Below are 26,027 nucleotides of genomic sequence, written 5' to 3'. Positions count from 1 at the left end.
AAACAGCGTGTCTAGAATGTATATGTTTTATTTGCTATCTAAAAGTGAATAACGGGGTGGAGAGGGGTAGCAAGATGGCTAGGCAGGCAAAAGTGATTGCTGACAAGCTTGACAACCTTCATTCAATCCCTGGGCCCCACACGGTGAAGGAGACAGCTGACTGACCCCAGCAAGCTGTGCTCGGACCTACTAATCCTCATGCGCACCCACAGATAAGCACACAAAAGAAATTCAGGAACAATTTTAACTTAACAATTAATTCAGAACATTTCTTAATTAAAAATATCTTTAGGGCAGGAGAGGTGGCTCAGCGTTTAAAAGCCTTGCTGCTCTTGCAGAGGACCTGGGCTCAGTTCCCGGCACCCACCTGTCTGTTCACTCCAGGTTCAGCGGTCCAGCTCTGTTTTCTGGGTCTCTGCATGTTCATGATGCACATGCATGCAGACAAAATACTCATATGCATAAAATAAAAATAAATAAATCATTTAAAAAAATAAGATGGATACTACCCCTGAAATCTCAGCTACTCCAGGAATCTGAGCCAGGAAAATTGTTTGGTTCTAGACCAACATAGGCAGCATATCTTTTTCCTCAAAAAAAAAAAAAAAAAAAAAAAAAAAAAAAAAAAAAAAACAATCATCTTTTAAAATCATGATAGAGCAGGGCAGGTATATAGATAGGCATGTGCAAGGTCCAGCATCAGTAACAAACACAATAATAAAAATTACTACAGATCATGAATGATGCAAGACAGGACTGGTCCCCACTAAGCTGAATTTCACCGAAAATCAGACATTAACATCACAAACCCGGACCTGTGAAATGGATCATTGATTGGATAAAGGTACTTGCCACCAGAGCAAGACAACCTGTGTTGGGACCCCAGGACTGTGGGAAGCTGTCCCTTGATTTGCCCGCCCCAATGAAACAAGCCAACGAATAACACCAAACACAACAACAAGCTGACTCAAAGAGTAGACCCTTCCGGCAAAACCACCTAGACTCTCAGAATATGCGATGCTGACCCGAAAGTTGAAGAGCGGGAGTCAGCGAGTGAAGAATGTTCCTACAGGAACAGGATGTGTGAAAGTTGAGGCCGGCATCAGCAGGTAGGCAGGTTTATGCAGGTTTATGGAACCGAAATTAAAAAAAAAAAAAAAAGTTCAAATGGCAAACCCACTGTGAAGGTAGGAGAGAAAGAAGAGGCGGGATTGCAGCCACAGAGTGAGTCGGCGGCGAGTAGGTGTATGTATGTTAAGGCTGAAAGGCTGACGACAAGACAGCGGCCTAGGGTAGGTTGAAAGGGGTCTCTGAGTTCTGCAGCCTACAGCTGGGTCGCGGTGGGAAGCGGAGGACCAGGGGATTCTCAGTCGCCTCGAAACGCCCTGGAGTGTGGCTTCATTGACGCCTGTGAACAGCGGATCTCCAGCTCCAGGCGGGCGCGGACTGGGCGGGGACCGGCTACGGGGTGTCTGGGGACTGGGTGATGGGTGACTCTGACTCTCCGGATTCCCGAAGGATCCGGAGCCTTCGGTGCGGGCCGCCGAGCTGTCTGCGATGTTGGCGAGGCCCCGAGCCTGGCGCCTCGCTCCTCGCGGTGGGCGGTGGCCGGGTCGGTGCAGGGGACCCGGGGTGGCTGAGTGGGACGGGGCGGGGCGCTGCCCGAGGCGGGGGCGGCACGATGCGGAAGTGCGGGGCGGACTAGGCGACCCGCGGGAGGCGCAGCTCGGGGAGGGCTCAGACCGGCCGCAGCGCCGGGCCGGGGCTCCTGGCTCCCCGCGGGCGCACCGCAGACAGGTAGGTCCTGGAGCTGTGGGCTGTGCTGCGTCTCGCGCACGGAGGGTGGTGGGAACCGTCCCCGGCTACTGCCAAGTCAACTGCTTCGTCCCACGGCGGCCTGCGCTCCTGGGGACACCTGCCCAAGAGGGTCGGCGGGGCCGCGATCCCGCTCCTCCGCGGTGGGCGCCCATCGCAGGCAGCGCCCGGCCGACGCCAACGTCTTCAAGGCGCTCCACGCCCAGGCAGCTCGGAATGCTCGGCTCCGGCCGCCATCATCCCACAGGCGCGGGGAAAACCCCGACAGGCGAGGGACGAGGAACGAATAACGAGTGCGCATCCTCCTCGCGCCTCGCCAGGGTCAAGGATGCCAAGCGCCCTCTCGCGGAGCCGCAGTCTGGCACCGAGGATCCCTTCCACGCACAGCCCCGTCCTTCCTCCCCGGCCACGCCTCACCTTTTCGAGTAAGAGGCTGAGGTTTCAGTCATCCTTCCCACGGATCTTAAATCCAAGGGCAGGAATTTGTGGAAATACAGTTTGGGGGGAGATGGTGTCAAATAGTGGCGCCGCTCCTTGACTCGTGGCTCAAAAGGGACGCCGATTTTCTTAGCAGTCAAGAAGAATGGGGGGCCGCAATGCTTGGTCTAGTTTCTTGACGACCTGCTCCTAAACTTAAGAGGAAACAACTTAGAATCTGAAAGTGGAGGGAAAGTGTTAGCAGTATGGCCGCAGCACAGGCCAGGCAGGGAGATGCCCTGGGCTGGCATCCAACCGCTGTGCAGTTGTCTCCCAGAGCCGGTACCTAGGAGCCGGGGTGCAAGTGGAGGCTTTCCTGGCCTCCTCTTGGCGTAGCAGAGCGGGGCGTCCCCAGCCAGAGCAGTGGTCCAGGAACTGATACTAAAGCCAGAACACTGCGGTGACTTCTGGGGCCGACCCAGAGAGGGGACCCAGTGTGGTGATAAATGAACAGGACCATAAAGGACATGGGCTGGGCAGACTGAGGAGGCTGGAGAAGCTGGGGGCCCCAATGTGAGGAGTATCCGTCCCTACTCCTTAAGCTCCTGTTTTAGGACTAGGAAAGAGGTAGGAAGCCACCCCTTTTAACTAAAAGCGCTGCTCCGGGGCTTTCCCTTGTACTCTGGCCTTTCCCCAACCTGCCCCTGGGAGGAAGCTGAGAGAAGGTTCTTCCTGCCGCACCTGCTGCCCCAGTAAGTCAGCCTGTCTGCACTCCGAAGGGGCGGGGCCCCGGTGTGTGGCTCACCTGGAGAGGGCGGGACGTAGGCTCGTGCTTGATGCTGGTAACCCCCTGCTTGTTCCTTGAACTGGGTGTGGGGCTTAGAGCCAGACAGGAGGGGTTTGAAGTTCTGCCTCTATTACTTCCATTATGGCAGGATCTCCCCCACCAGTCTCAGTGATCTGACGACCCAGGTGACCTCTCCTGGGACTTCAGGACCCTGGGGAGAGCTGTGGGAACTCTCCATTGCAGCAGGGACTCACGGACTGCTTCTCGGGACGTTTCTGTGCCTAATTTTATGTGGGATGTTTCCTCGGGTTTTCAGCAGTCTATACCCATCTTGACATTTCTGTGGTTTCTCCTTTACGGGGCTGATAGCCAACAGATCTCAGTCTGGGTGTTTCATCCATTTTACTCCAAACTTCCAGACCCAGGAGAAGGCAGTCATGTTTAGACACTGGAGTTGGGAACTGGCAGACCCAGGGTCAGACTCAGAGCCACTTCCTAACACTGAGGTCAGAGTAACAATTTCAAAGCCTTTCTCTGAATTAAACATCAGATTGGGACGGAAAGCTGCCCTGGTCCCTGGCTCCTTGGTCCCTGAAGCATGGAGAGAGTCCTGGTCTTCCTTTCAGAGCACCTTGGCCAGCTACAGGCTGGACTGTGTGGGGTCTTCAGGGTAACTCGCCTGTCCTTGTGTTTGCTTTCCTGTGAGCAGAACTGCCAGCTGCTCTAGGATCAAAGCTTCTTGAGAGCCACAAAGAAAGATGCAGGTGGCTGTCAGTAGGTCTGAGAGAAAGGGAATGATCTAGAGGATGGGGGCTGCAGACTCTCATGAGTTTTCTCTATGCCCCCCCCCCCCCCCCCCCCCCCCCCCCCCCCCCCCCCCCCCCCCCCCCCCCGCCATCAGCCCACAAGTCAGCCCAATGAGTCAGATTTCTGAGTTGTCCCATCAGGGCCACTTTCATTTCCCTTAGGTCAGGGTGGAGGCTGATGTAGAAAGAGGAACTAAGCCTCTGTCTTGTCTTCTTAAGCTTGGGGGCAGGGCTGGGAGCATCTCCACCCTCCCTGTCCAACGCTGGCGCTGGCATTCCTGTTCGTGGGTCACTGACAGCTGAGCTAGGCACTGCCCTGCAGTCTGCAGAGTGACAGTCTGCTAGCCTGGAGGTGGCATGTAGCAGCCACAACCCAAAAGATACTGGGTGCGGAATTGCAGGGGAAACGGAGGCTCCATGATACAAAAGGCGAGCCTGCTCATTTTGTCCCTTAACTTGCCGAATAAGTGATTCCTTTCTAAGGAGCTGGTGGCACAGCGGCCTCCCTCTTTCCAGCCTCTGACTCTGGGTCCAAGAGTTCAAGGCCCAGGGCGTGGCCAAAGGAGGGAGAGAACTTCCCACAGTGAGGGTGGCTAAGAGGGAGCCTTAGACTGTGGTAAATTTCCAGTTCTTTTTAGAGGAGAGTGAGCAGGGAGAGGGCACCAGGGTCTCATGCGTCCCGTCGCCTGCCCAGGGGCTTGCCTCCAGTGGGGAGCTGTTAGATCTTGGCCTGTACTTCCTGCCACCGTGTGTGTGTGTGTGTGTGTGTGTGTCACAGGTCTGTAAACACTAGAGCAGTATTTCTCAACCTGTGGGTTATGACCCCTTTGGGGATCAAATGACCCTTTCATAGGGGTCATATGGCAGATAATTACCTGATAATTTGTAACAGTTGCAAAACTGTAGTCATGAAGCAGCAACAAAAGTAATTTTATGGTTGGGGGTCACCACCGCATGAGAGACTGCATTGAAGGGTCGCAGCTTTGGGAAGGTTGAGAACCACTGTTCGAGAGGCTTCCTAGGCGCTGAAGGAATGTGAGAAAAGGGGCGGGAACTGAAAGCTAGGACATCGATGGTGTCATCGAAGCTGGCTGCCCAGTGTCATTTGAGTGGACTGATGGGATTCCTATAAGGAGGTCAAGGGGGATGAAAGCATCACCCCTGAGAGAAACTGAGGAGGAATAGCAGCGCAACACGTGATCTTAGCCAAAAGGCCAGAAAGTGATGACAGAGCCCTGCGGGCTGGGGATGAGCTCACCCCACCCCATCCACACGGTCTGCTTCTGTCTAAAGCCTGAGGTTGGATCCTAGTTTAGAGGATTTGGTGGGGATGAGAGGGCAGTTCAGGGGACGGAGCTGGAGTAAACTGCAGAGGGAAAGACTGAGCAGGGATGGGAGGGATAAGGCATGGTGCCAATAGCCAACCGCAGAGAAACACCTGCCACCCGCTAGCCCACCTCCATGTAAGGGAGCCAGCTTTGGCTGCAGTGCGACTCTAGAGTGATGGGTGTCCTGTCCAGGGACACTGGGACAACTGGGGCAGTTCTCCACTGAAGAAGCAGCTGGGTACTGAGAGCACCCTCGAAAACAGATGGTCTGTTAGGAAGGGGCCCACAGCACCCACCAGGACAGAAACCACGGGGCGAGCGAGCCTGCGACAAGAAAGCCGAGGAGGCTGGGAAAGCAGGCTTGACCTCAGCCTGCACTGAGCCATATCCGCAAGGCTCCACCCACAGCCTTCAGGGAGCATCTTGTGTGAATCTGCTGAGGTCTGCTGTGCTTTCTTCTGCAGAGCCCTTTGCCATGAACCAGCCAGCCCCGGGGGTTCCCCCACCACCCCGCCGTGTGAGGCTGAAGCCCTGGTTGGTGGCCCAGGTGAACAGCTGCCAGTACCCAGGACTTCAGTGGGTCAATGGGGAAAGGAAACTCTTCTATATCCCCTGGCGCCACGCCACAAGGCATGGGCCCAGCCAGGAGGGAGACAACACCATCTTCAAGGTAAGCCTTGGATAAGGTGCTGTCTAGACCTCTGGGGCAGCCCCTCCCCCAGTGGAGATCCATGATCATCTCCTGGAGGTGGTCCACTCTGCAGCTACAGTGCTCAGGGGACCCCATGCCTGGACTCGGGGACACAGGATCACTTCTAAGCTGTAGCCTAGAGCAAGGTGGACAAGGAGGGTCTCTGGGAGCCCCCTGTAAGTCCTTGTAATGCTCCTAGCTCTTGACTCGCTGTCACACAGGAGTGCACGTTGAATACACACACATGTGCACTAAATGAAGCCACAGACTCAGCATTCAAATACCAGATCTTTCCGTTTTGGTCTGGTTTTTGAGTCAGGGTCTCTATGATGCCCAAGTGGCCAGACTCTTGGTTGTAGTCAACGCTGGCCTTGAGCTTGTCCTCCTCCTGCTTCAGTCTCCCAGGTGCTGGGATTATAAGCATGTGTCACAGGTCCGACAGTCTCTAACCCTGACACCCGGCAGGCTCCCCTACAGTAGTTTTACACAAGGCTGCGCACTGTAGCATCTTAAGGCTTCGTCACGGGTAGATGGTAGGCAAGATTGGAATCGGTCACATTTTTAAAATGTTAAGAATGTGTTTTATTTTGAGATGGGGTGTCATTATGTCGTCTTGGTTGGCCTGGAACTCATTCTGTAGATTAGATCAACCTTAAATGTGTGGCAGTCCTCCTGCCTCTGCCTCCAGAGTTGGGATTACAAGCGTGTCCCAAAATGCCTCTTTCTCGGCAAAGAAAGCTTTATGCTAGGGATCAAGACCAGCCTTGCTCACGCTGTGCTCACCATCTGCTACTCGGGACCCCACCCCCACCCCACACGTTATTTATTTATTATTTTATATGTCTTGAAATGTTCTTAACATGGCTCAGGCTGGCTTCAAACTTGCTATGCGGCTGACTCTGGCCTTAAACTTCTGATCCTTCCGCCTTCCCATCTGAAGTGCCCGGATGACAGATGTCTGTCAAAACAGTCAACCCATACACATACTTTCATTTTTGCTTATTTGTTTACTTCCTTGTGGGGAGTGTGTAGTTACCACGGTGTGTGTGTGGAGGTCAGAGGTCAACTTGCAAGAGCTGGCTCTCTCCTTCCAGTGCGGGTCCAGGGGTCAGACCAGCAGTCAGGCAGGACAAACACAGGGGCAAATGCCTCTGTGTGTGGACCCATTTCGCTGGATAAAGCCGTGCTGGTTTAGAACCTGCATCTTTCCGCCCAGCATCAGGATTAGCTTTCCTTTCCAGTGCACGTCTGCCTCACTTCTTGTGACCACTTGAGTGGCCGCTGGAAGGATTTGCTATACCGCACCCAGACTCAGTGTTTGGACACTTCAGACCGTGTTAGGAAGAAAACATAATTCCTCCTGCATTCTACTCATTGTTATAATGGTTGGTCTAGGTCTGGAGTTCAGAGTTAAAAATTGTTAGACCAAAGAAGTGCTGATTGTAAAAACTTTAAAATCATATTTTTTTTTTTTAGCTTTTATACTTGATTCTTACCACAATCTGTGTGGATATTCCTATATTCTATATAAGTCTATCAAAATTGTTAGTTTAAAGAGAAGAAACACCTATAATCCCAATGTTACCGAATTGCCATGCAAAATAAGATCAGTTGCAGGTTGAGGGTCAGTGGTAGTGAGAATGGGTTTAGTAAGTGTGAGGGTCTGTGTTCCACCTTTAACACGGCAATGACGATGACAGTGACAATGACGGTGATAATTTGGCTGCTGGTATAGTGACATGTTCCTTTCAGATTTTACCTGTTGGCCTTCCTAGCAGCAGCGAGTAGCACACAGACTTCATTGAGCTTGTTCCAACTCCAAGGGCTGGACAAGGCTTAGTCCTATTCACCTAACACAGACAAAGCCTTAGCAAGGTTTAGCCTGATGGCCAAAATTCTCAGCAGTGACGTCTGTAGGACAAGAGACTTGCTGGGGGTCTCAGTGACAGGTACAGCTCCCTGTAATCTGCAGTCTTCTTTTCCTTCTGTAGGCCTGGGCTCAAGAGACGGGGAAGTACACCGAGGGGGTGGACGAGGCTGACCCAGCCAAGTGGAAGGCCAACCTGCGCTGTGCCCTTAACAAAAGCCGTGACTTCCGCCTGTACTACGATGGTCCTCGAGACATGCCACCTCAGCCTTTCAAGATCTACGAGGTCTGCTCCAATGGCCCTGCTCCTGCAGGTACGCTGCTTAGCCCTGTGTGACACCGGGAAAGCTGTGACCTCTAGGTACAAGGAAGCCTGAGGACCTTCCAGCCAAGGGCTCCAGGGTGTTCTGTGTGGGCCGTGCCAGGTCATAATCCCAGGGCTCCTACCAGTATCTGGGAGTGGGGTAAGGGCTCTTGCTGCTTCCTTACCACTGCCCTTGTTCTGGGCTCTTGGCTTCAGGGGAGGCCTTGCTCTGTTGCGTCTTGATGCTGGGTCCTTTGACTCAACCACATTTGGCCAGCTTTGCGAATCATGGAACCCCAGAGAATTTTGTTCTTTTAAGACAGGGCCTCGTGTAGCCCAGGCTAGCTGGCAAATTTGCTAACTAGCTGAGGATGACCTTGAACTCTTCATTCACCCGTCTCCACCCCCCAAGTGCTGGTATCATAGGCCTGAGAATCACCAGCCAGACAGCCAGCTTCTCTGCTTGTTCAGATGGAGCCACAGCCTGGCCTGGTTCCTGTTTTGTTCCTGACTCCCTGTCTTGCTCTGTCTCCTTCAACATGCAGAGTCCCAGCCCACTCCTGGAGAAGATTACATTCCTGGAGAAGAGGAGGAGGAGGAAGAGGAAGAGGTGTGTGGGATTGAGTGGCGGGCAGAGGAGCTGTACTCACTGGGTTCCTACACTAAGCTGATGAGGCTGGCCCTGGTGGGACCCCTGCTGCCTTGCCCCACTTTAGGATTGAGTGGTCCCTTCCTCTGGAGCCCACTTTCCTCCACAGCTCCTTTGATGACTCTGAAGGAGAACAGAGTGCCCGTCTTGCCCCTCCTAGGGCTTTGTTACTGTACAGTGGTCACATGTTTGCTCACCCTCCACAACAGTTAGGCTTGGTGGTTAGTTCTCCCTGCAGAATGCATGTTTGGGAATGGGGAAACCGGTAGTTTTCATGACCTACTGAAGATGGCAGATCTGGGACCAGCAACGGGGTCTGGCTGCCACTGGACTGAAGCTGGGGGACTGCCCTGTTTGTTGAGCACCGTTTCCTCAGCATCATACCAATTTAATAACCTGTCCTGCCTTCCCTCCTCCCTTGCCCATGTCTTCCCTTCAGCTCCAGAGAATGTTGCCGGGCCTGAGCATCACAGGTAGGGCTGGGAGATGTGGTGGTGGTGGGGTTGTCTAGTGTAAGAAGTGACAAGTCTCCTAGGTAACTGGGAGGGTGCTGAGGAAGGCTGGGGGAGGCAAAGCTAGGGGTCAGGCCTGGGAGAGTTCTTGGAGGTTAACAGCCGCATTCACCATATCCTCTGCAGAACCCGTGCTACCCGGGCCTCCCATAGCACCCTACTCCTTACCCAAAGATGGCGGCATCAAGTGGCCACCTGCTCTCCAGCCATCTGTAGGACTGGGTCCCCCTGCCCCAGATCCAAATCTCCTGGTCCCTCCCTCCGGAAATCCTGCTGACTTCCAGCAGCTTCTCCCTGAGGACCTGGATCCTGGACCGCTGGCTCCCAGCCAGCCCCCTACAGAACAGCTCTTGCCTGACCTGCTGATCAGCCCCCACATGCTGCCTTGTAAGAACCCTGGTGGGCTGGGTGGGTTGGTAGGGATGGGGTCGGGTTGACTCAGAAGGATGATGATGAAGGAGAGCTTTTAGGCCAGTCCTCCTGGATCAGGGATAAACTGGGGAGGCTGGGGAGGTTGGGCCTACACCTGGCTCTCTCAAGAGCCATGGGGCGCACAACCTGGGTGACCCGATGCTCTGTCCCACAGTGACTGACCTGGAGATCAAGTTCCAGTACCGCGGTCGGCCACCCCGTGCCCTCACCATCAGCAACCCCCAAGGCTGTAGGCTCTTCTACAGCCAGCTAGAGGCTACCCAGGAGCAAGTGGAACTCTTTGGCCCTGTGAGCCTGGAGCAAGTGCGCTTCCCTAGCCCAGAGGACATCCCTAGTGACAAGCAGCGTTTCTATACAAACCAGCTGCTAGATGTCCTGGACCGTGGGCTCATCCTCCAGCTGCAGGGCCAGGACCTGTACGCCATCCGTCTGTGCCAGTGCAAAGTGTTCTGGAGTGGGCCCTGTGCCTTAGTCCAGGACTCACGCCCCAACCCCATCCAACGAGAAGTCAAGACAAAGCTCTTTAGCCTGGAGCAGTTTCTCAACGGTGAGGTCCATTCCATGCTCCTCCTGGATGTCCCTCACTCAGGATAGGGTTCTAACCTCTAACTAGAGGCCTTAATCTTGATGCAGAACTCATCCTGTTCCAGAAGGGTCAGACCAACAACCCGCCGCCTTTTGAGATCTTCTTCTGCTTTGGTGAAGAATGGCCTGACCTCAAACCCCGAGAGAAGAAGCTCATTACTGTACAGGTGCGTCCCTGGCTAGCTCTGCATGGGGCTGGACCCTTGACCCAGGATAGAAATGGGACCCTCTGGACCATGAGGACTTGGTTGCTAGTACTGGATGAGACAGTGCACCATCTGCCTCTGGATGTCTTCATGCCCAGCTAGATTGAACACTCCTGGCACAATTCTCCATGCCCTCGTTCCTTTGTTCCCCAGGTGGTACCCGTTGCAGCCAGATTGTTGCTGGAGATGTTCTCCGGGGAGCTCTCCTGGTCGGCGGACAGCATCCGGCTGCAGATCTCAAACCCAGATCTCAAAGACCACATGGTGGAGCAGTTCAAAGAGCTCCATCACATCTGGCAGTCCCAGCAGCGGTTGCAGCCCATGGTCCAGGCCCCTCCTGTGGCAGGCCTTGGTGCTGGCCAAGGGCCCTGGCCCATGCATCATCCAGTTGGCATGCAGTAACAAGGCTACAGATAGCGTCTGGCCTGGGTTTCCTGGGGCAACTGTGGAGATTGACAGGGCAATGCAGTGGACCCAGCAGGCCTGGCTGGCTGCAGGGTTCTACTTCTGAGTCTGTTAAGAAAGAGTTGGGCCAAAGAGTTGGACATCAAAGAGAGGCTCGGGTCACAGTCTCCCTAAAATTCCTCGATTTGAGCATTGTCTCCTGGAGATCTGTAATGTTTGGCTCTGAAGAAGTGTAGCCAGCAGCTCAGTGGGAGGGAAGGAGCATCACTAGCCCAGGACCTAGATGCATGGGTCCAGTTACCCTAGGATAGCCAACTTTTATGGTTACCCCGATTCCTCTAGCAAAAAGTACCAAGGAGTGTTCGTGGGGCTTCTGCAGAGAATAGGCCTGATTTAGGGGTTCCCTAGCTTGAGCCTTTTTCATCTTCCTTCTGACAAGAACATCACTAGACACTCGGGGCTGACAGCTGCCTTCCTTCGGAGTCTAAGAAGCTGGGGTACAAAGTAGAATTTAATATATTTTTGGACTAATAAATGTTAAAAGCAGATCTGCTCATTCCTTGACTGTTCCCAGGCCCAGAAACTCCTCTGTTCTACCAGACTGTTCAGTTGTTGGCCAGCCTTGCCTCAGTGGGGTGGGCTGCCTGGCATTGGGATGGGTGGGTTGGGGAGACCCTGTCTTCCCGTCAGGAAGTCAGCTGGGCCTTCACAGACATATACCTGGCTGACTCTGCTCCAAGGAGAAAGCAGACTGAGGTAGATGTGGAATTTTGAATGTGTGTCATCTTAAAAACTGCCCAAACCTTCCCAAAAGAATGACTGTCAGAATCTGGGATCCTCTTCTCTGATACCAGGCTGGCCTTAAACTTGAACCCCTGACCCTCTGTCCTTACCTCTATCTCCTAAGTGCTGGAACAGTCTATGAGCTTAACGGCCGGGCATGTAGCTCAGCGGTTGAGTGCTTGCTCAGCAATGCACAAGGCCATGTTTGATTCACTGTAACACATTCAAAATAAAAAAGGCTGACTGGGCGGTGGTGGTGCACGCCTTTAATCCCAGCACTTGGGAGGCAGAGGCAGACAGATCTCTGTGAGTTCGATGCTGGCCTGGTCTACAAGAGGTAGTTTCAGGTCAGGCTACAAAACTACAGAGAAACACTCTCTTGAACCACTCCCCCACACACTGCAAACAAACAAACAAAGGCCTAGCTGTGTAAAAAACCCTTACAGAGCCTGCACTACAGAACCATTCGAGAGCCGGGCAAGGGCCTGGAGATTTAAAAACACAGACACACAGAGACTCGGGTCATCCTTGAAACAGGAATGCCCAATGAATGCCCTCCTTTATTGTGTTCCAGGGAAGTTTATATAGGGATCCTTAACTGATAGCCATGCCCCAGCCAAACGCACCAGAAACCACTCTCCTGCCATCAGGAACTCCTGAGGGTCTTATGCTCAGAGCAGCTGCAGGCTGTCTCAGAGCAGAGGAAAACAAGTTGTTTACAAGAAGTTCAGGATCTGGGGGTTCACTGTTCCCAACATAGCTGGGTATGGTGCTTATGCCTGTAATGTAATCCCAGTTCTGAGGAGGTGAAGACAGGAAGCTCAGTAGTTCAAAGCCAGTCTGGGACAGCGTGCCTACAAGAGTGGAATGTGACTAAGAGGTAAGTCTTATTTTCATGCATGTGCTACTAATATTAGGCTATTACAAGCAAATTGTGGTTCATCACTGGAACCTGGCTCCCAGGAATATTATCTAGCCTTTCATTTCTCATTCCAACTCCCATTTGGTTTCCTACTGTTATTCTGACGTAAATATGAGAAATAATAGTATAAATACCTAGTGTGTATTCCAAAAACATTTGGGGGGCACTAACGACGTGACCTGTTAAAGAAAAACATGTGTGCCCTCCACTTCAGACATACACAATAAATAAAATCTGAAAAATAAGAAACAAGGCTGGGGATGCAAGCTCGGCTACGGGATGTGTGCTTTCCATGGGAGCCTTGAGTGTCAAGAAGTCAAAGCCTTCAGACCCTATCTCAAGATGGAGCCCTTCATTCCCCCACTTGCCACTAACACTTTAGTTAATTCTTTCCTACCCTTTTGGTTTTAGGACGCCATCCAAGATTCTGTATTTGGTTGTTAATTTTTTGTTGCTGTTGTTGAGACAGGCTTTCACTGTGTGTCCCTGGCTGTCCTGGAACTCACTATATAGACCAGGCTGGCCAGATCCGCCTGCCTTTGTCTGCCTCCCAAGTGCCAGGATTAAAGACATGTGCCACCACTGCCACCACTATGAAGTTTTGAGATATCAATGGTTTTAAGTACAGAGGGCCACAGAAATGTCCCTCCTCTGGCCTCCATGATGTGTGGCCCCCTCCCATGCACATATATATACATATCACATACACACTAATATGTTCACCATCTTTTTAGCGATGGCATAATTTCACAGGTGTATCATGCCAAAGTTGATTGAACCTTGTTTTTAAGCTTCTGGTGTGTGCGCGCGCGCACAGTTCATTCCCAGTTTATGTGTTTGTGACTATATGACATGAACACAGTTCGCTCTCACTGAGGCTGCATGAAAGGTGAGAAGCAGCAGAAGCTACAGAAAGGAAGAACCAGCAGTTTCTTGAAGGGCGACTCCCAGGGTGGAACCTGCCTTTTTAAACTCTGCTCAGATGCCCCTTAGGCTCCACAAAGGCTGATTATTACAGGTGGACGGGCCAGATTCACTTAGTGAGGTAGTGAATGGAAACAAAAACAAAGACCGGTAAAATTTTAAAAATTGGGTTTTTATTTTTTGTCTTTTTTTTCTTTCTATTTTTTTTTTTTTTTGGTGCTGTTGATTCATCTTGAGATGGTTACACCACAGGACAGAACAGTGCCCCTGTAATCTAATGTCAACACAAGACCACACTCCCTCATTAAGGTCTGTTCTCTGGGTTCCCATTTCAGCCTCATGTTCCAAGAAGTCAATTTTCACACTTTTTAAGCAAAATACAAGTAGTCTTGTAAATACATTTTCTCCATAGCCTTTTTTTTGTTCTTGCCCCTCCTATGTCTGGATGAATAATTCACTAAGAAAAAGAAATATTTAACACACATTTATATCCCTTCCACCCACCTCAATTTTGGATTTTCTCCCCAAGGTTGATGACTTAGCATGTGAACTGGAGTGGACTCAGCAACTCAACAGCAGGGTTGGGCTCTACAGGAATAGCAACTTTGGCCCTGGCTAGTTCTGACTTTCATCCCTGATGGTGACAGAAAGCGGAACAGGCTCCTTGTTTGGAGGCCTCTAAAGGTGGAACGGCTGGGGTGTGCATGTGATCCTTCTACTCATGTTTAAAGGAAGGACAACAGAGGAGACATGAACGACTCTTTAATTCCAAGTGTAGCCATGGTTCTCATTTGACTTCCACATCTCCCTTAGGGAATGTGCCTGTCTCACAGAAAGTTCTCACTGTTATGTTTCTGTATGTGCACTGCATGCTGGTGTATGTCTATCGTGTGCGTCATCTGCTACCAGGTGAATGGTACAGTTCTGCTTTCATCACAGCTTCCAGGTTTTTTTTTTTCTTCTTCTTCTTTTTTTTTAAAATTTCCTTGAATTATTTTTCCTTTTAGAAAGAAGTTCACCAGGAAACTAGTTCCCCTCCCACCACGCCGGACAGGCTGCGGCCACCTTTAAAACCGTGCTGTTTCTCCCTCACACCCCAAACAGGAACTCCTCAGGATGCCTCGGGAGGTTGAAGCTTCTCCCTGTCTGGCGGCAGTGAAGGTTCCTCTGCCACAACGGAGGTTTCTGATTGTGGGACAGTCTGGGTTGTTTGCTTCCTGTCTTCTAATAAAAAAGACATTCCTGACAAAAGAGAAGAGACGGTGAGAGCTGGGCTCCAGAGGACAGTGAGCAGGATGACAGCCGCCTTCAGGCAGCACTATGCATGTGCTCAGGCACTCACTGGGCTCTGTTACAGGGCTCAGGTTAACACGCATGCAAAACCAAAGTTTGGCTTTTCTCAACTTGCAATTAATTTCATGGCAACATCAACTTCCCTAAACCACTGCCTGCAGCATGTCTCCAGTGCTGAGCTGCAGACACTAAGGATGATGTAAAGGTTGAGAGGAAGCCAACAGAACTGAGCCTTCCATGGTAAACCACCAGAAAAGCTCCACTTTAGTCTATTAAATATTGGGTTTTCATGCAAGATTTAGTTTGGAAAGAGGGCTTTGTTTACTAACAATGATTTAAACTCTACGGCAAGACTGCTGAACAGATGTGCCATCTATTATAAAGGCTAAAGCGAGGGCTCTGGTACCAGAATCCTACTCCTGAATCTGCCTCCCCCGGCTTCTAAGTGTAACATTTAGAAAATTGTTAAAACATATTTGACTTTCAATTTTCTTCTTTGTAAGATGAGTACAGTAGCAGAAACCCATAGGAAGATTCTTTTGGCTAATATATTCAACACACAGAAATGGTACCTGACACTTGGTAAGGGCCTGAGGAAGATAAGCAGAGAACATCTACAGCTGCTTACAAGCAACCTCTTGAGGTCTATCAATGCACTGACAACCTCAGATTACTTACTAAAGAACCAACCTTTAGAATAATTTTTGGTGTGGTAAGATACTACTGAACATCACCTTGACCTAATAATGCATTCACTACAGAAACAACAAGTGCAGGATTCAGAATATTGCCTATGGGTGGGACAATAAATGTTCCTTATGATGTCAAAGTGCGGGCTTACAGAATTGCCTTTCTTAGGCAATAAACTGGTAAGTAAATTTTACCACCTACTCATTCCTTTCCTTAGCCGAGCTTCTCACACATAGAGAAAGTCGACCATCAGGAGACATCTCGAGAAACTGCTGCTTTCCTACAGCTCCTTGGCATATTTCAGTTATAGAAACAATAAGAATAAGCTGCTTACACATTAATTCTGGCAAGCCTGCCTTAGAAGACTGGTGCTAGGAATTACGGTCACCACCGTTCTCAGCAAAGGTTAAAAAGTACCAATTTGATTGTTACCACACGCTTATTAGGCTAGAAATAGCTATTAGGGAAAAGTGTTTTCAGGTGCATCCTGCAACAGTTCCCCTCTATGGAATGGAAAATGGCATCCAGATACATGGTTAATCTACCTGCTCTGGTCCAAGACAATCAAGGATCTGAAAAGTCCCAGGCACTGCGATAACTACACACTAAGTTCTTTCTTGATTTCAGCAATGAGCCTTAAATATAACCCCATTCTCAAGCCTCCCCACCAGTCCAGAAAGAACCCGAAGCATATACAACTCACCTGGACGACAGGCACAGTGCAGGAGTGTGAGCTTGGGCTACCGAAACAACCTGGTGAAGTCTCGCAAGGCCCAGCAAACTTGCTTACATTCCTCGGCACTAGAAGAGAAAGGGTGGGTGGGTGGGTGACGCTTGACTGCGGACAAGAGAGCCAACAGGCTGGGGAGTAGCGCAATGCCAAGGTTCCATCAACTCATGACTGAGATCTTCCCAGAACTCAGGTAAAAATGAACTTCCATAAATGAAGATAATTATAAGCTTGGTCGTTCTCAAGGAATGACCTTTGGAGACAAATTGTTGAGGGCTGATTCCTGGCCCTTGTGTTCATGGACAAGACACCCATCTTTCCTCAGTTTCCTCATCCATCACTTACTTCATGTTGCTCGGGGACTCAAATTCATTCATATAAATGAGACATTTATGACAAAAGAGCAGTGAGCAAAACCAACTCAATAAATGTGAATACTTGGAGCTCCTGACACAAGGAACCCAGAAGCCCTCAAAGGAAGAGAGCCAGCAGGTTCCCTGTTCTCATTCAAAGACAGATGCTGTTTACAAGGCTCGTCCAATAACTAGGACTACCAGCCACTGATTCTCTAGTGAACAGGATGCTCAGGATCTCCTCTTGGAAGGAGGGGGAGAAAGAAAAGGGTTAACACATGCAGAAAAGGAGAACAGGACTTGGTTCTTGGCAAATGCTGAGATGCCCCAGTATTATTATAATATATAAGCCCAATATTCACCTGACTCTTCCCTTTGTCTGACACCCATCTAGAAATCAGCTGAGGCAAATCTCATTCTTCTAGCTATCTCCCCAAGAGCTTTGCTAACTGAACCTGGGGCTAAGCCAAAGCAAGAGAAAGGAAGCACTTCCTAACACATCCTCCTGAAACCCTCTCCTGACTAAGAAACTCAGGCACAGGGATATAGCCAAAATTCAAGAAGACTTGCCATCCTGTGCTGGTTAAATACCAGAGGAAGTAACTGGTAAAAGCTAGCAACAGAAATGGTATCAAATGCCTATCTACAGATTCCCTCACCAAGTAGAAAGGTCCAAAACTGGTGTTTTGCAACAGAGTGGTGCCCAACGTGGTAATGAACTCCACGTAAAACCTGAGAGGGCTTGAAAAGGAATTCTAGACACACACACACACACACACACAAAACCTGAGTTTAACACAGCTTTTTGCTGTTTTCTAGGGCGTGCTGCAGAGATTTCCTGACTATGATAGACCACGCCCTCCTGAAAGATCACCATGAACACCTTCAGAAAATTACTTCACTCAACTGCCAACTGAGATGAACCTAGCATACAGGATACACCACGAAAGACCTGATTAACAGTGCCCCCATACAGCATGAAGTAGTTTGGAGAGAAAAAACTATGTCCATATTCCCAAATCTTGTTTATAAATGTTCTTTTACATTTAAAGGGGGATATGATATAGATATGGATAATTTGCATTGGTATGGATTTTGCTTTAGTGATATAAATTTAAGGTCAATTCTGTTATATGTAAAGGTATTTTTGATCTTGATTAAGATATTGTGATTGTGTAGTTCGTTAAAAATGTAATGTATAATTAGGAAATATAGGTTGTTAATGGATAATCATCAATAATAGTGAAGCTTGTAGTCACGTTAGTTAGATTTTCTTAGATCTATATCAGTTAGACAGGCATTCTTCATATCTTTCAAAGACTACAGAATATGGCATTTAATGTTTTAATAACTCAGGGTTTTTCATGACAATGAGACACGTCTGCTCCTGGCAGCACCAATCTGCTTCAAGAGAAAGATGGGCATTGAAGATGCTCCTTATGGAGTTGGTTAGCCATTTGGGCAAGAAACTGCTCTTGCCTGGACTGATGTGTAAACTGGACATGAAGAACTCACAGAGAGAGAGGACTGCTGAACTTGCCTAAAGGTGAGATGGTCTTTCGGGGTTCCTGATTCATGAAAGAGTCTGTGAGAAATTCTGCAGCAGGACACAGCAGAAAGTGACTGAACTGCCTTTGAAATTTCCTGCTTTATGGAAATGTCTGCTGGATACCATGGGCCTGAAGGCTGAAGATGGATGCCCCAACGGTACAGAGGAACTTTGGATGATTGTCCAGGCAGCGAGATTTCTCTGTCATTTCTAGAGTTTCGGAAGTTGCTTATTTCTGGTTTACTTAGGTAACATGATATCCTTCTGGAATCTTTGACTTAGCTGAAGAATAGATATAGTTTTCCTTAATTATGATAAAAGATAAAATAGATATAAATATTATAACTGTAATTCTTGCTTGATAACTGTTTTGTTATATGTAATTTTACTATGTTAAAGTGGAAGCCTTTCTTTTTTTGTTTAAACAGAAAAGGAGAATTGGTGTAGGAGGTCCTTCTATATTTGTGTTGATTTCATTGATTCAGACTCCAGGAGTTGACAGAGTATTTCAGAAACTTTTTTCTACTTTTTCTCCGCTGTAGGCAACAATACTCTCTATCTAGCATAGTGGGAAATTGAACCCAGGGTCTTGTGCATGCTATGCAAGCAACCTACCACTAAACTATAATTCCTAACACTTCTACTGATTTAACAAGCTTTACTAACAAAATTATATTTTTTGGTCTATTTAAAAATCAACAGCATATGCTAAGAGCCAAGTGCATGTAAGCTCATGTCATTCATGTCTCCAATATCAGGAGGGAAGGTAAGTAACCTACCAGAGGCTGCTGTGTGTGTTACAACAAACCATTAAGAGAGAGGATACACAAGGACCCCCAAAGTGCTGGGGACTCAAGATTCTTTTATTATCCCAATATCCCATATGTTTAAAATTTTATCCAGTTTTCAATGGAGATCTTTCAATTTAACCCAGATGGAGGAATACCTCTATATCTAGCTCCTTTTTGAGAGTGAGAAAAAAGAGCATTGAAATTGAGTGCTGTGCATGCCCTTAGTCCAGCACTTGTGAGAAAGAGACAGGACGATCTCTGTAGTTCCAGACTAGCTTGGTTTACAGAGTAAGTCCTAGGCAAGCTATGGCTACATAAGGAGACCTTGTCTCAAAAAAACCAAACCAAACCAAACCAAACCAACTAACCAATCAAATTCCAAATAAGTAATGTTTGAAGACAAGAGAACTGTGGTGAATAGCAAATTAAGTGTGACGATTTAAGTAAGAGTGGACCCCATAGACTCAGATATTTCAATGCTTAGTTACCAGTGAATAGAACTGTTTGAGAGGATTAGAAGGATTAGGAGGCAGGCCTTATTGGAGGAAGTGTGTCACTGGGGTTTCAAAAGCCTATGTCAAGCCCAGGCTCTCTCCCCCTGCTGCCTATGGATTGGGATGTAAAGGATACAAGAAAGGGTTGTGGAAGCTCCCTTCTTGGTTAAATAAGGGCCAGGTGTGTGCCAGGAGTATCTCTGCATGGAGGCCCAACGATACCATTGCAAGAAGTTGTAAAGGTGAAGCCTGGATTGTGTTGAAGACCACAAGATGCTGGAGATGCCAGAGCAGTGTGATACCCACTGAGGAAAGCCACCAACAGGGTGAGGAACCAGCTCAAGAGAGAAGTGCGTTGCAGTCAACAAGCTGAAAGGAGTGGAGATCTGAAGAGTGATTTGATATGAGACAAGGGAAAGAGAATTTGGAATTTGTCCAGGTGCTTTTGGTCTCAATTTGGTCCAGTATTTCCTCACTATACCCCTTTCCTCCTCTATGAAATAGTAATGTATATTCTGTGCCATTGAATGTTGGAAATAGGTGATCTCATTTTTATTTTGATTTTACAGAGGGTTACAGTTTTTTGTTATGAGTCTCAGAAAAAACCTTGGTCTTGAGACTGTGAAAGACTATGAGGACTTCTGAAATTGAACTGAATGCATTTTTACATTAGGATATTGCTACAGGCCCATGGGGACCCAAAATGATAATGGACCAACCCTCGGAAACCCACAATTAAATGTTTTCCTTTATATGAATTGCCTTGGTCATGGTGTCTCTTCACAGGAATAGAACAGTGACTAAGACAGTAAGGATGGACCTAAGTCTCCAATCAGCTCCACTTCTGTGCCCAATCCTATCAATGAATGACCTAGGTGGCAAGAGCTCCAGCTAATTTTGAACCTAAATGACCTTGGTGGGTAAGCCCACAACAAAGGATCAAAAAGCTCAATGAAAAAAAAGATAAAACAAAAATACCCCCCTATATACAAAGAAAATGCGAAAACAAAAATTTAAAAAGCCCTTAAATGTCAACACTATTTTTTTACTGTGGTTCTTATGGCACTGACTAGTTTCTGGTCTCAGATTTTATTTTCCAACCCCTATTACTATTTTCTATATTCTAGTCCCATAATTCCAAGTCTTTCCCCAGATATGCTTGTGGCCACTATTTCTCAACCCTCATAATCCTAGGCAGGTGCTAGGAAATTTTATCTGGTGTCTTGGTAGGCAATGACAACCTGAACAGTGAAGCGCCCCATCTGGTCTCTAATTCCAGTGTCAACACTTCCTATGTTCAGCACCTTTTAGCTTTAAGAGTGTCATGCATGGTATGATGTCATGTTAGGCATGGGCAAGTAGGAAATAATGGCAGGATTTCTTTTAGTCTCAATCAATTTGAACTGATGATGGCTTATCATGTTTTTTTCTGAAGAAAAAAAATGTATTCTAAGATGATAAAGCTCAGCTCTCTTTAGCTGGAGAATTCATTACCAGCACCATTTGCAAAGCAGGCCAGGACTTGCTACAATGAAGCTGAACCAGTTCACCCTCCCTGCTAGGAGGGCAAACAAAACAGCCTGTTGAGGCAAGAGTTAGAGAACCTTAAAACCAAAAGGGAGACTGAGTCATGCACAGGTTCAAGGACAACACACACTAGAGAATTACTAAGAGAAGGTGAGCAATCTCAAACCCCTTTTTAACTCAAGACTACACACACGCACGCACGCACGCACGCAGGCACGCATGCACGCACCTGCCCCAGCCTGCTCTAGGAGCTGCAGAACTTGTTCAGCAATGAAGGTCAAGGCTACTTGGTTCAGTTGCCTTCTTCTCACTGAGCAAGGATCAAGGATACGGTTACTCACGATACTGCTTTACTTAGAGCCTTTTCTCTAGCCCTTTCACGAACTAGAATGCTGTCTGTGACTTGATTTTTGACTTACTCATTATTCTATCCATCATATATTAGCCCCATGAAAAGCATATGGGCCTGTGGAGACATATTCCAGAATGTGTGGGTGGCTGCTGGAAAGCAGGCAGGAGACATGCCCCAGCTAGTTTTGCAAATAGGCAATGACAGTCTGGCAGTTTCTTTTCCAAACAAAAAGGAGTTAAACTTCACAGATCGTCTATTTTGTGTGGGAGCTTCGGGGTTCCATTTGGCATCTCTTAATGACCTTACAGGGTAGAACTAACCTTATTTAAAGACGAATTAACCGAAATGAAAATAACAGCATAATGCCAACAGTCTCTGGAGGACTTCCCCTAGACTTCCATTTGCTTCAAGGAAATTAGAGCCAACAAATCATGGTTTCTGGTGACCAGCAAGATGAACAGACAAACAGAAGCAGGGAGAAGCACCTTTCTCCAGAGACCAGTCATGTGAAATACCACCCGTACTATAAAGTCACAATGAAAGCAAATCAAATCATTTCATAAGGTCACCCAGTCTATATATGCTTACCTGGTTCAAGGGAATCCCTACTTTGGAGAAATGTATCACAAAGGCCAGTTACTGTGCTAATTTTCAGCCATGCATATCAGCTGATACAAAATTAAAATATCAGTTCTAGGACATGACCTTTAGACACTTAGTAAGCTACAAAATAAACAGTTCTCCCCACCAACCTCCAACATTTAACTAAGACATCATAGTACAGGGTGAACTGAAACTATATAGCTCAGGTTAGCTTTGAACTTAAAATGGATGAGCCCCTTGCCTCAAGGCCCCACCCCCTTTTAAGACAGTTTCCTGTAGGTTAGATTGTCTTTGAACTCCCTATGTGGCTGGGGATTTATTTTAAATTTAAATTTATCACCTTTGCACTTCCACCTTCCCAGTGCTAGCCACCACACCCAGCTCTGAGACTTAATATTGTTGTCTTATCAGCAACAGCCAAAGAAGTCTACTGATTCAGTACAATAACTACAAAACTGCAACAGTATTAGAGAAACAAAGATTTCTACAACTCACATGGTATTTCAAGTACTCCAAATGTCCAAAACAGTCTTGAAAAGGGGCAGCAAAAGTGGAGGTCTCATAATCCCTGATCTCAAAACCCATGATATTGGATACTGTCAAAGTGATGGAAACAGCCCGGCACTGGCAGTGAGATGGACGCCAGTCCTCATGCACACGGTCCAGCGTCTCTTGACAAAGGCGCTAAGACCATTACAAGATAAGGAACGGGCATCTGAATAAACATTGTGACGAAAACTGAATAGTTACTAGCAAAAGAAAGAAATGCCCTAACATTATATGAAATAAATAAGCTAAATGAAGGAAAGAGGGAGGGAGGGGGGGGAGGGACAGAAGAAAGACAGATCAAGTATTTTAATTATTCACAGAAAACCTAGGGGAAATTTTACAATGTTGGATCTGACAATTCTTGGCTAGGATAAGAACACAGTAAACAAAAATAAAAATGAATAAATTGAACTACAGTAATATTAAAATCTTTAAGAAACTGGCAAAATATCTCAACAGAATGCTTGTAAGGTGCTCTATCCTTGGCACTGCAAAAATAAAAAATAACCATGTTCTAACCGAACATCAAAGGATACAACCAACAGAGCTAAAAAGCAGCCACAAGATGGGAGAAAAAAATGTACAAGTCATGTTTCTAGTAGGGAATTAACAGGCCCAACACACAAGCAACCCAACAAGAGCTTGGAAGGCACCTCACACAATAATCCTAGCACCAGAGGCCAAGGAAGGAAGCTCACAAAGGGCAGTAAGCTCCACCCAGCCTGTGCTGTACAGTAGGGCCTTGTCTCAAGAAAGAAAAAAAAAACAAAACAAAACAACAAAACCAACCAACCAACCAACCAACCAAAGAATCCCAAACACAGAAAGGTCATTGTTGTTTAGATACAAATATCCAAAAAGGATACTAGGATTAAATTGCTAAAGTAGCTACTAGTAAGAGCTGGAAAACACTGAGAAAAAGAAACCCTGCCCTCAATAACCATAAACAAACAAATAAACCATAAATAAACAAAAAATAAAGAGTCCACAATAAAACATTTTGCCAGGTGGTGGTGGTATATGTCTTTAGTCCCAGCACTCTGGAGGCAAAGGCACACAGATTTCTTAAGTTCCAGACCAGCCTAGGCTACAGAGTGAGTTCCAGGATAGCCAGGGCTACAAAGAGAACCCTGTTTTAAAAAAAAAAAAAAAAAAACCAAAAATCCCCCAAACCAACCCAACAAAATAGCCTGGAGGAGTAGAGGGACAGAAAACTGTAATTAGGACATTACTATGTGATGGGGGAAAATCTATTTTCAATAAAAGAAAAAAATACTTGGGGCAGGGGAAGCCAGTGTTATTCAGAACAAGGACTGCATCAGTCTATAAAAAATAAAAAAAAACCTTAAAGTCCACTAGCACCTCTCATATCAAAAAGGTTGATAAGGATGTGGAGAAATTAAAACGTTGTACACACCTAGAGGAAATATAAGTAATAAAGGTACTCTGAAAAATAATGTGGCTGTTCAAAAAAATTCTTTTTCCTTTCTTTTTTCCCCAAGTACAATAGTTTCCAGTCTAGCATAAACGCAAAAGGAATGAAAGCAAGGTCTCAAAGAACATTTGCATATCCATTTTTCTCTTTTTTTTTTTTTTTTTGAGTGAGGGATCACTATGTAGGCCTGGCTGGCCTGGAACTTGCTAAGTAGACCAGGCTCACAGAGATCCTCCTGTTTCTGGCTTGTGGATACTGGGATTAAAGGTTTGTATCACCATATTGAGCTCATACATCCATGTTTTAGGAGCTATGTGTAATAATGGTATCCATGTTTATGGTAATGTTATTTATACCAGCATGATTCACAGTAGACAAGAAGAGAAGCAACACAAACAGAAAAATAAATAAAACAGGGCATATACATGGCTAATGCTGACTGTCAACTTGACAGATTCTAGAATCACCTGAGACAAATCTCTGGGCATGGGTGTAAAGGAGTTAACTAAGGAGGGAAAACCTACTCTAAATAAATGTAGCTGACTGAATACAAGAGAAATCCAGCTAACTACTAGTGTTCATCTCTTCCTGCTTCCTGACTACAGATGAGATGTGCCTCCTGAGCTCCTACACCCTAACTCCCCTTCCAGACCCTCCAGAGCTAGAATTACAGGTGGATCTGAACCTGCCAGACTCTCAGTACACATGTATCTTATCCTGATACCACTCTGTCTGCCTCTGCTTCCTGGCTACCATAAGATGAGCAGCTTTGTTCTATGTCCTTCCAACATGACATTCCTTTCTAATTATGGCCAAAAATTTTAAAAAGTAAAAGCATGTGTCACCATGTCTGAATTGTACGATTTTCTCATCTACCACATGTACTACTTTTTTAGTGACTATTTACTAATGCAGACATAGAATGAATTATTTAACCATTCTCTATTGATAGATAATTTTATTTCCAGGTTGTTTTTTTCTTCTGACATTATCACCCTGGCTATAGCACTCATTCTTTGGCTTACACATCATCCCACAAGTGTATGAATAAAAGCCTGTATTTAAGATTTAGCCAAATTTTAAATCCAAAATCCAAATCGAATAACTGCCATGAATACTATGTAGAGACCATAATGTCTCACACAGACTTTGATTCAAGGTTACATTTAGAAAACAACACTGTATTTTTATTTTTGAGTTTTTAATACTGAAAAACTGAAAACCCATTTCCTAATAGGAGCAACAAAAGGTACGAGTACTTTAATGGCTGTAAGACAGTAACTAGGAAGACAGTCACATTACATTTAAATTAAGATATGATGCACTGTAAATGACTCATGAGCCTAAACATCTCAGAAATGTTTTATTTGCACAGTATTAAAACTTTAAAATTTCAAAAGAATCTGAGTGTTTTTAGGTTTGGGCACTGTGGTAGTATGAATGTAATTGGCCCCCATAAGCTCAGGGAGTGACACTATTAGAAGGTGTGGCTTTGTTGGGGTGGGTGTGACCTTGATTAGAAATGTCTCTGTGGAGGTGAGCTTTGAGTTCTTCCATGCCCAAGCCATGCTCAGTGTCTCACTCTACTTCCTGTTGCCTTCTGATCAAGATGAAGCCAGCACCATGTCTGCATGCATGCTTCCATGCTCCCCTCCATGATGACATGAAGTGTAAGCAAGCCAGCCCTAATCAAATGCTTTCCCTTTCTAAGAGTTGCTGTGACCTTGGTCTTCACGCACTAGAAACCCTAACTAAACAGGCACTCTGCTGATTGACTCGTAAGGCGTGGTGAAGTTTCCACCTGCTGACTTTTTATGCCGATTCGTAAAAGCAAGTCTAAGCAGTTATTTTTGTCTTCCTTTCACAAGGCCCCGGCACCACTCACCTAGTGACTTGCTTGTGGAAATCTGTAAGTTGTTTATGTGTCACTGTGACAGCTCCCACAGTTGTCTCCTTTGGCAAACCTTTCAAGGAATTCTCTAGCCACCGACAGAAGGTCTGTATAGAGAAATTAGACATGAGTTTTTAAAGGAGTAAGATCTGGCACCTACAGAGTCGGACCAGATAAGATTAACAAAATACTATCCTAGGCCTTCAAATGTTCTGGGTTGAACAAAACAAAAGCAGGTCTATCTTCTCTTCAGAGGAACAGAGGGCAGCCATCCTTGTAAGTGAAGTCTCTTCTGGATGAGACTCTTGGTCTGTTCCTAACATTAATATATTTATTT

At 47.0% G+C, this 26,027-nt stretch overlaps 2 protein-coding genes across 4 annotated transcripts in view; one reads left to right on the top strand and one right to left on the bottom strand.

Annotated features, from left to right (window-relative positions):
* The first annotated feature begins 1,233 nt into the window (after positions 1–1,233).
* Positions 1,234–11,350, top strand: Irf5 (interferon regulatory factor 5). Of its 2 annotated transcripts, none has more exons than XM_050141487.1 (9): positions 1,234–1,292; positions 5,618–5,823; positions 7,836–8,025; positions 8,561–8,625; positions 9,104–9,137; positions 9,303–9,563; positions 9,763–10,155; positions 10,242–10,360; positions 10,553–11,350. In XM_050141487.1, exons 2-9 carry the CDS (start codon positions 5,629–5,631, stop codon positions 10,799–10,801), a joined length of 1,506 nt encoding a protein of 501 aa, XP_049997444.1. In that variant the 5' UTR covers positions 1,234–1,292; positions 5,618–5,628; the 3' UTR covers positions 10,802–11,350. The 2 variants fall into 2 exon arrangements, with proteins under 2 accessions (XP_049997444.1, XP_049997443.1); XM_050141486.1 differs by lacking the exon at positions 1,234–1,292 and adding an exon at positions 1,665–1,797.
* Positions 11,351–13,586: 2,236 nt separating this feature from the next.
* The window catches only part of Tnpo3 (transportin 3), a 79,673-nt gene continuing 67,232 nt past the window's right edge, over positions 13,587–26,027 (bottom strand). For both annotated transcript variants that reach the window (XM_050141484.1, XM_050141485.1), the window contains 3 exons: positions 25,685–25,797; positions 16,120–16,217; positions 13,587–14,675 (listed from right to left, as the gene is read on the bottom strand). In XM_050141484.1, the coding sequence (XP_049997441.1) occupies positions 16,157–16,217; positions 25,685–25,797 (174 nt within the window). In that variant the 3' untranslated portion in view covers positions 13,587–14,675; positions 16,120–16,156. The remainder of the gene's footprint in view (positions 14,676–16,119; positions 16,218–25,684; positions 25,798–26,027) is intronic.

The sequence above is a fragment of the Alexandromys fortis genome, unplaced genomic scaffold, assembly GCF_014885135.2.
Source record: "Alexandromys fortis isolate MF-2015 unplaced genomic scaffold, M_Fortis_MF-2015_v1.1 scaffold_44, whole genome shotgun sequence".
Classification (NCBI taxonomy): domain Eukaryota; kingdom Metazoa; phylum Chordata; class Mammalia; order Rodentia; family Cricetidae; genus Alexandromys; species Alexandromys fortis.
The sequence above is the reverse complement of the archived record's forward strand: the minus strand, read 5'-3'. Positions and strand labels throughout refer to the sequence as shown.

Bases quoted from the DNA above. Each gene is read 5' to 3' on its own strand.
- Irf5 (XM_050141487.1), top strand. From the start codon at position 5,629: ATGAACCAGCCAGCCCCGGGGGTTCCCCCACCACCCCGCCGTGTGAGG. The intron at 8,026-8,560 runs GTACGCTGCTTA...TTCAACATGCAG, and splicing joins CAATGGCCCTGCTCCTGCAG to AGTCCCAGCCCACTCCTGGA. The intron at 10,156-10,241 runs GTGAGGTCCATT...ATCTTGATGCAG, and splicing joins CCTGGAGCAGTTTCTCAACG to AACTCATCCTGTTCCAGAAG.